Raw genomic sequence first — 10434 nt, forward strand, 5'->3', positions numbered from 1 at the left:
AAATGTTTTTTCTGGGAATCTAAATAAAGCATGCACCAATTAGAAAACCCTTGCTATAACATCCTGAGGCCAGGTTTCTGACCTAAGTTCCACAGGTTGCAAAAGTTCCAAGGAGTACTCAGTTTGACAATGGAGCCCCAAAAGTGTAGATTTATAGGGGAATGATAAAGGATTATAAAGAATTGCATCACTGCAAAATAAATAGTTTTCTGGGAGTGGGAGGATATTCCTTTTTTTTTTTAGGGGCCCCTCCTGCCTGGATGATACAAACCTAAGTATAACTAGGTGGGACATGAAAAAGTAATTAAAAATAACAATGATAATAATCATAGCTAGCATTTGTAGAGTTGACTGTGTGCCGGTCACTTTCCTTACATCATCGCAAGTTCTCACAACCTTTGTAAGAGACCATCTTCCTGTAACCTTGATAGCCGAGGCCCTCCCGAGATTCCACACTGCCCATGCTTCAGTTTTACCCCTTCATGGATAAAACTGAAGATAAAACTGTCACATTGCTTAAGATGCACATTTGCTTTACAATTTGGTTTTCCCAACTATAGTTTAGAAATTTCAAGATTCATCGTATGTATGTCTTGGATTGATATGAGAAGATGCCACCTTCAATGTTTGGATGTCTCATTCGTTTTATTCAGCAAAAGAATTTGGCCAAAATTTACGTTAGCTATTTGTAGAACTATATACCTACATATGTAGCATATTCTCAATTTATAATAAAATAATGATTTTAGGTAATACTCATTGAGTGCTTTACTCTGGCACTTGTCCTGGGCTAAGTTCTTTTAGCTAATCCTCTTGTGTACCAGTGTTGTTTTTTTTTTTTTTTTGTGTGTGTGTGTGTGTGTGTGTGTGTTTAGAGGCATGATTATATTATCCCCATTTTATAAAATGGTAAACTGAGGCATAGGGAGGTGGTAAGTTACTTGCTCAAGGACACATTGTTAGTAAAAAGCAGAATTCATATGCAAACCAGACACAGTTTCAAACTTCAGAGCCTGCTCTATTAACCACAGCACAAACTTTACATTTGTTTTAAATGAGAAGCGAAACATTGAGGCTGTTACATAATAACACTTATCCTTACAGCTGACGCAGATTTCATTAAGAAACGTGCAAGTAGTAACTGAATCTGTCTAGAGACAATCCCTGTATTAGTCAAGTTACTTCATGCAGTTATTCCATTGAACAAATCTGAAAACTGAGAATGAAATAACTTCATTGAAAACAGTTGTCGGTTGTATAAAATATTGTTAAATTTTGGAAAGCAGTGCTGATGTGCACATGTCAAGCTTCTCAGAGCAGGAAATTCTCTAGGAGTAGCTTCTGTTCACAAAGAGACAAACAGTAGACTCATGCACCCTGGCAAAATTGTGACTTCAATTCAATTTATCTTCCTCTAATCCAGATACCTATTTCTGGCCCCCTTTTCCCTTTGTTCCATTAATGTAATCTCTTGCCCCCTTCCGTCATTACCCAGGAGCCTTAAACTCAAATATCCCTCGCCCAAACACATGTTGTTGTTGGTTTTCATTGAGTTGGCTTCAACTCATGCCGACTCATCGTATAACCCCATGTACAACAAAAAGAAATGTTGCCCAGTTCTGCACTGTCTTAGGCTGGGTTCTCTAGAGAAGCAAACCAGTAAAGCATAAATATATATAGAGAGAGAGATTTATATCAAGGAAATGGCTCACATGATTGTAGAGGCTAAAACGTCCCAAGTCCATGGATCAGGATAGAAGCTTCTCACAGGGGCTGGTGAACCCAAGATCAGCAGGTCGGAGAGCAGGGCTCTTGCTCACAGGCTGTGAAGATGGATGAATCCCAAGAATGGCAGGCAAGACTGCACGTAATCTGCTAGCTCAAGTCTCAACAACCAGAGGTCAGGTGAACAGGAGCCAGCTGCAGGATCCAGAGCAGGCAAAAGCCAGAATATCTGCTTATATTCAGATACCGGCCACATGTCCAAGGAAACTCCCTTTCAACTGACTGGCTGCTCACAGCAGATCTCATCATGGGGGTGATCACATATCAGATTTTAACAGGGAAGTGATCATAACATTATACAACTGCCAAAACACAGAATCATCGCTCAGCCAAGATGACGTACAATCTTAACCATCACATGCACCATCTTCATAATCACTGGTATATTTGAGTCCATTGTTTTGACCACTGTGTATTTTGAGTGCCTTCCAACCTAGAGGGCTCATATTCCAGCACTGTGTCAGACAGTATTCTATTGTGACCCATAGGATTTCCACTGGCTAATTTTTAAAAAGGAGCTCTGGTGGCACGGTGGTTAAATGCTTGGCCAATGGGGGTGTGTGTGTGTGTGTGTGTGTGTGAATTTTTGAAAGTGTATCACCAGGCCTTTCTTCCTAGTCTGTCTTTGTCTGGAAGATCTGCTGAAACCTACCCAGCATGGATGATCCTGCTGGTATATGAAATACTGGTAGCATAGCTTCCAGCACCATAGCAACGTGCAGGGCACCACGGTACCACAAACTGACTTGTACGCATCACGTGATTGGAAGGAATCTGAGAATCTGACGCACATTTCATCCCCAGTAGGGCTAACATGTACAGCTGTACCAGCTGCCCACATTGTAGGATGCATATTTCAGGGTGCTGATCACCCTCTCCTTTCTCACAGAGCTCCAGGACGGCGCGCTCCGAGGAGGACCGGGACGGCCTGTGGGACGCCTGGGGCCCATGGAGCGAGTGCTCCCGCACCTGCGGTGGAGGGGCCTCCTACTCCCTGAGACGCTGCCTCAGCAGCAAGTAAGTTCCGCAGACACTGGAGGTCTTTGGTGAGGCCCAGAGGTAGCAGTTCGAGGTGTATTTTTGTGGTTGGGGTTATGGAGAACATTTAGTTTTTCCCAAATCCAGGTGAAGGAAAGGAGTTTTTTTGTTTTTTTTTTTAATGTCCGTCCCCAGCTAGGCATTTATATACTCTTGTATGATAATCAGTTGCTGTTGAGCTGACTCCATCTCACAGCAGTCCCGTGTGTGAGAGCAGAGCTGTACTCCATAGGGCTTTAAATGGCTGATTTTTCAGAAGTAGATTGCCAGGCCTTTCTTTCTTCAACCTTTTGGTTAGCAACTGTGTGCATTAACCATTGAACCACCCAGGAACCCCTCTTATATGATAAGCAATATCAAATTTATCTCATTTACCAAGTAAATTGTTACTTTTTTTCATATTAGACGTGAAAGGAAGATTTATTATTAGAGATGGAGTTAGTTTCTTTAACTCTGTAATATGTTAAACGTTTTACATCACCTTAACAATTACGGTGACCATAATAGCAACAATGATAATGTGTTCCTAGCACATTGAGCTTATGATGGATGGATTTCCAGTGTTGTTAAGTGCTTTACGAATGACTGCTATGTTGATTTAGCTTTGTAGATGTTATAATATTTAAAAGTTTCTTAAGGACAATGAGGGATGAATTTTGAGTATGAAGGGGTTTGCAAGAATAGAAACTGCAGTGGGAATTGGAGCATGGATGGTAGGAAGGATGATGACGGTGGAGAGAGGGATGACTAACGGCTTCTAAGCTGAAAGGAAAAGGCCTGAGGCCTTAGAATGGAAAGTCTTTTTTAATAATAATTTTAATAATTCAAAAGTGCTTTATCAGCTGTGTGGTCTATGACTAGATTTGTCTGCAAACTATAAGATATAAAGTTCCATGGTAGTATTTTTTAATGAAAGATTTTATTTGGTGGTGAAAAGTGTTACATGGAGCAAGAGTTTTGATCAAAATCACTGTATATAATAAAACATGAAATAGAAGAAGAAAAATATGCATCCATTGATTCTTCTAGAATTTTCATAAACAGCAGAAAGTAGCAGAATATCAACTTATCTAATAGAGTGAGAGTTTATTGAAAGCAGAGTCTGAGTCTTATTTCTTTCTCTTTCACCAAGCCCTCCACAGGCAGATATTAGGAGCTCAATAAATGTTTCTTCCCTGAATCATTTGATAACTAGAGACCATTTTGGTTCCAGACAGGACCCAATGGAACTGATGTAACCCTGGGAAACATGACCAAAAGGTGTAACCTGCAAGATACTAGATAAATTCTGGTATTTGGCCATTCTAGTATTTGGGTCTGCACTGAAGGTGGGTCTATTGGATTGCATCCACCACCGAGTGAATCTGTCCTCTTTTGAAGCCAGCTTCATATCAAACCAGATTCCAGAGCTGATAAGAAAGAATGGACCTTTCCTCCTTATGAGTCAACTGCTCTCTTAATCTGAAATGTCAAAAGCTTCCTAAATCTGCAATATGTGATATTACATGATAATAGTACTATGAGGCATAACTGTTAATAAACAGTAATCAACAAAGCCAAAGTGTACAAATTTGGAATGTTCCTGTCATCAAGTTCTCTCAAATTAGCATGCTTGAATATTCTGTAGGGATGAGCCAAAATATGTCTCACAAAGCTAGGACACATATGGGATCTTTCATATTGTCTCAGTGACGTGAATGTTACAATGTGGTAGGGTAATTTACTGAGTGAGAGGCTGAGAAGCAAACAAATCAAATCACAAATAAAAGTTTATCGTTCAGTAAATAATCGAATGTTGATGCTGTATGAAATTCAAAAATACCAGTTCATCACCCAGTAAGTTAAGACTCCGGTTACTAGGATTTTATTAAGAATAAATGAGTTGGAAAAGTAGAATTTAAATTCAAAAATTATAAACGTTGAGAAGATATGTCCCTATTTAACTTTCTAATATTGACAAATGTGTGCAGTAATTCATTTTAGGTTGGATAGGAAACTAAAAAAATGGAAGGGAGAACTCAGAGGGACCCTCGCATCCCTTAGGGATTTGAAGAAAAAACTCTCCAAACAGGTGGCATTTCCAAATCTGGCAAGAACATAAAGAAATATTATTGTGTGTCTTTATGTTCTGGTGCTTAATATGAACTAATAGATTATACACATGAATATATTCTATGCTGTTCAAGAAATGTAGTCATTCTTTAGCAAATCAAAACCTGCCACCATCAATGAGTGCTGGGGCAATCTGGGTACAAATGAAAATACTTTTTTTTTTTTAACCATAAAAGGACTCTTCAAAGAGTAAACATCAAGTTCTATGAAATGGGTTAGTTTCAATAATCAAAATGATTATACGTGCCCTACATATGTTTTGAGACCATTCCGTAGTAAGAGTTGTGTTAGGAAGTGAGTTTATGCTGAGCTGTACTGATTCTGATCCTCCTGAGACACCAAAAATCAAAACCTATTGCTGTGAAGTGGATTCCAACTCATAGCGACCCTATAGGACAGAATAGAACTGCCCCATAGGATTTCCAAGGAGCGGCTGGTGGATTCAAACCACCGACCTTTTGGTTAGCAGCTAAGATCTTAACCACTATGCCACCAGGGGTCCTCTTGAGACAAACAACAAATTGGCTCAGCTGTGCAGTCTGTGATCACAGTGGGTTTTCAGGGAACAACATCATATGATATGACCTTACTAGCTCGCTAGTTCTGTGCCTTAATGAGTTAAACCCCCCAGCTACAGATTAAAAAGAAAAGAAACAGACAAACAAAAGTAGGGCTGTATTATTGTCTCTGGAGGCATATTGATTTTAGAAAATCTGCCTTCCAAAAGCAACTTAAAGATCCACAGGGAATAAGTAAATGCAAACATCGGGATAGTATCCCATCAGTGTGTTATGCCACTGAATATACAGAGATGCTGAAATAGTGACTTTTAAAATGACTTGGCTTTTATGTAAAGTAACACTTATATTTTAGAAAAGTGCTTGATGATTTAGCTACAAAACATGCTATCATTAAATAGCTTGGATAGCTTCTTCATGATCTAAGACTCTCATGTATGTGGTATTTTTCAAACTGAGGATCATGACCCATTAGTGTTTGGTAAAACCAAGTAAGTGAGCCACAATCATTGCTTTAAAAAATGAAATAGAATAGGCTATGAGGTGGTAGTTGTAGTAAGAATAGGTATCGACTTGTGAAATTTTTGTTTCAGTTATATATATATGCATGTGCCTACTCGGTTGTGATAGAAAATATGTATCATTTCAAAAAAGTTTGAAAGTTGCTGTTATGGAGAACTTACTGTCTTAGGTTTCTCTAGAAAAACAGAACTAGATAGACACACGCATACATACATATATATACATACATACATGTATGTGTATATATAATTTGTGTATATATATTTATATGCATATATTTTATGCATATATAGAATGAGAGAGATTTTAAGGAATTGGCTCATGTGATTATGGGGTTCCTGGCAAGTCCAAAATCTGTAGGTCAGGTGATAGGCTGGAGATTCCTGTTGTCTTATGTCCCCAAATCCATAGGCAACAGGGAAGATTATTGCAGTCTTGTGTTCCAAAATCCATAGGTCAGGCAACAAGAACTGTGTAGGAGGTCTGGCAAGATGTGTATTTATAGCCTGGAGGCAGAATCCCACGTAGGGAAAGCTCCCTTTTTTGCTCTTAAGGCTTTCAGCTGATTGGCTGAGGCCCACCTACTTATGGAGGGTAATCTGCTTCACTTAGGGCCGGCTGATTTAATCACATGCCATTACCTTATCTGTGTCATCCAGACTAGTGTTTGACTAGAGTTTGAACTTAGCTAGGCTATGGTGCCCAGTTGTAGCCTAGTCAAGTTGACACATAAAATTAACCATCACACTCACTATGGCAAAGGGCCCTCTATGGTTACTGATCAGGCTTGCTCACCCAGAAGGGACTCCAAGTGTCACCCTTGCACAATCAAAATTCAGTTTTCTTTACCTTGGTATTATTTTATTATTATTGTTGAATTAAAGATTCTCAAATACTTGTGTCTCCTTGGCTTTCTCTTTTGCCACTTCATATCCCTTTGTAAGTTTTATAACACAGCATTTTTACCCCCATGTTTTCTCTTTCTTTATATGGAATGAAAATTGTGGAGCAGGCCTGCTTTGGCAAATAAAGAGCATCCAGCATTCATTTTGGATGACTTCTAATCTTCTCTCCGTGTACTTTGAACCCATTTGCTTAGCATCTTAGAACAAAAGTGTAGTGACCTTCAGCATCTTTTAAGTTGGCAAGCACCTAGGAGTTTATTTGTTTTTTGTTTTTTTAATAATATTTTACTGTGTTTTTGGTGAACATTTACGTGGCAGATTAGGTTCCCATTTAACAATTTCTACACAAATTGTTCAGAAAATTGGTTATGTTTTTCACAGTGTTTTAACATTCTCATTAATTCCCTTTTGGATATTTTGCTTCTAGTACTCTAGTTTCCCTGTCCCCTTACCCTTTCATCTTTGCTTTAGAGTAATTGTTGACCATTTGGTCTCATATAGATGATTTTTTAAAAGCTGTCTAGTACTCACTGGTAATATTCTTTATTTTATGAGCCAATCTGTTATTTAGCTAAAAGGTGCTCTCTGGGAGTACTCTTGGTTCAAGTTTTATGGGGTATCTCAGGGCAGTAGTCTGGGGGAGTTCTCTAGTCTCAACCAGTCCAGCAAGTCTGGACTTTTTTTTAAAACTTTGAGTTCTGTTCTACATTCTTCCCCCCTTCTATCAGGATCCATCTATTGTCGCCCTAATCATAACAGTCGTTAGTGGTAACTGGGCACCATCTAGTTCTTCTGATCTCAGGGTGTATGAGGCCGTGGTTCATGTAGACTGTTAGTCCTGTAGACTAGTTTCTTCTCTGAGTCTTTGTTTCCTTCTCTCTTTTGCTCCAGACAATATGAGACCGATCATTGTAGAGTCTATTTGTTTTCTTGGTATTTTTCTTGTAATCAAGATCTCCTTTCAGTATTAACAGCAATCCCTGGGTTACAGCCTCATGTTTCAAAAAGCTAAGCTTTTAGCAGTCAGAGTTAATGGAGAGACCTGGCATCAAGCTTACCTCTTCAGTTATATTCTTGTATATAAAATTTTTATTTTCTTATAAAATAGATAACTTTAAGCAGTAAGAAATATTAAATGATAAGTGTATGTATGAAAACAAACTGAAGTTAAAGCAAGATAAATAGAATACAATCAAACATTTTTCTCAATAATACTTAACTGTAACTAAATCATTACTTAAATATGGTCCTAGAGCTATTCCCAGGCTGGATTTAGCTTACTTGCTTCTCTTAACTTCGAAGCAGATACTTTATGAGATTTATGTACAACTTCAAGACTTAAAATCAATTTGATATTAAATGATTTCAAGTTTTTTCCCTGAACACCCAATACCATACCTTCTAGTACTGTATGGAATCTCTTCTGTTACTCTCCTTAGGTCCTTAGCTCTAATGGAAGCTCAAATTTGTGTATTGGTTATCTAACGTCACAACAACGCTGCATAGCAAACAACAACTAAACCTCACTGGAATATAAAATAAGTGATTATATGGCTAGATGGCTCTGATGATCTTGACTGGGCTTGATCACATACCTGGTTTAGATAGCTCTTGGCTAATCCAGGCTAGCTTCATCTGGGCCAACTTGAACAACTCAGCTCTCTTCCATGTGTCCTTCATCCTCCAGCAAGCTATCTTAGGCAAATTTTTATGGTGACAACAGAGATGCAAGAGAGAGCAAGCCACAGTTCGGGAGGCCTGCTTGAAGCCTCTGATTATGTCATATCTGGTTATATCCTATTGACCAATGCAAATCCAATTGGTCAAAGAAAGTCACATGGCCAAGCCCAGGGTCAGAGTAAGAGAGCAAAAATGTTACACAGAAAAGATTGTGACGCAGTGAAGGGTAAAGAATGGGCATCATTTTTTCTGTCTACCACAGATGGTCTTCTATGACCTTCTTATTCATTCTTAATGAACTAAAGTTCTTTGTCATCTCCCCACTCCAGACTTAGGCATCTGAATTGAGTTCAATCATCTTATACTTTCAGGAGATGTCAGAGGTTTTGAATGTATATGTCCTTAGAGGGCCAACAGGTATCTGGAATGTGTATAGTAGTCTAATGGTAAGCATTTAAAGTCAGCTCAAATAAATACCACTCACCTGGTGAATTAACCTGCAGGCAGGCCAGATTTCCAGGCCTGGTGCTTGAGTGCTTACGTGGCTTCCAGCTCTGATATTTTTTAATTCTATCAGTTCATAATTATTCTATTCTCAATATGATAGAACTGTGAAGGGAGCTATATTATCCAAAGTTTGAGGAGTTAATTATGTTCCCTAATGGATTAAGAGTTTGTGAGTAGGCTCAGTTAACTTCCGGAGTAGAGGACATTCTCTCTGAGTGATATTTTGAAAGTTACAGAAAAAAAATCAGTGCATGCAAAGATAAAGGAAAATATAGACAATCCTAATTATAAAGTATTTTATGTATGTTAACATTGTATATTAATATAATCTGTTTTATAATCATTAATTCTAAAAGCCTGCATTGTCAATGAGTAATGATTGATGCCAGGGAAAAAGCCTTGATCTGGGGAGTTACAAAGAAACCTTTCCTTGGCTTCTCCCCGGTCCTTTCTTTGAAACTGGGAGAAAGTAAGCAGTGCTTGATTTTCCCAATTTCTAATATTGGAGCATTGATAATTGTCTTTACCTACAGCCCTAGTTTGAACAATAAAGGAAGACACTTGTAAAAAATTTCTACAACCTTTGCTAATTGCTGTAAGATTGTATTAGGTCTCGTTGAGTTACTCTGCTAATGTAGATGTTGCTAATCTAGCATCAGCAAATGGTACATAATATCACCTTTCAATTTCTTTTGACTAAAAATGAAACTGTACCTACTTGTACTTTGGTTTCATTTTATTTCAAGTGAATTAAGCAATGTACCAGCTGCCTGGAGAACCTTCTTCTCTCTCAAATCTTTCATCCTCCCCACTAAAAAAACGGAAATAATGTTTCTAGTGAATTCATTTGTCTGCTTGACCTACTAGCCTATGCTGTTTAGTGGGAACTATCCTTCTTCAACCTAAATTACTTAATCGTCTTTTTATTTGATGCTAAGGATCCATCTCTGAGAACTCTAGATTTGTCCTCAGCCAGTTATTTTGGCTTTGCCCATAAGGAGTTCCGGATGCATAATGCACTTAATAATACTGTGTGTAACATCATGTATGCCATGTGTTAGTTCTATGCCAAGACCAGGGTCAAAGGGGGAAACTGCAGCTCATTTGAGACGAAGATGAGTCAGAGGCCTGGATGTTCTTAAGTGTGATGGTAACCTTTGCACTGATGGCTAAAGAAGATTTAAAGGTCTTTTATGACTTTGGAGCCCTGATGGCACAGTAGTTAAGTGTTGGGCTGCTAACCAAAAAGTTGGCAATTCAAATCCACCGGCCCCTCCTTGGAAACCCTATGAGGCAGTTCTACTCTGTCCTATAGGGTCACTGTGAGTCAGAATTGACTTGATGGCAATGGGTTTTTTTTTTTTTTT

The 10434-nt window shown here is 38.5% G+C and overlaps 1 protein-coding gene across 1 annotated transcript in view; it reads left to right on the forward strand.

The window, feature by feature from the left end:
- ADAMTSL1 (ADAMTS like 1) overlaps positions 1-10434 on the forward strand; it is a 200224-nt gene that overhangs the window by 37911 nt on the left and 151879 nt on the right. The window contains exon 2 of the mRNA XM_004373511.1: positions 2675-2802. Within this exon, the coding sequence (XP_004373568.1) occupies positions 2675-2802 (128 nt within the window). The remainder of the gene's footprint in view (positions 1-2674; positions 2803-10434) is intronic.

This window comes from Trichechus manatus, unplaced genomic scaffold (assembly GCF_000243295.1).
Source record: "Trichechus manatus latirostris isolate Lorelei unplaced genomic scaffold, TriManLat1.0 scaffold00025, whole genome shotgun sequence".
Taxonomy (NCBI): domain Eukaryota; kingdom Metazoa; phylum Chordata; class Mammalia; order Sirenia; family Trichechidae; genus Trichechus; species Trichechus manatus.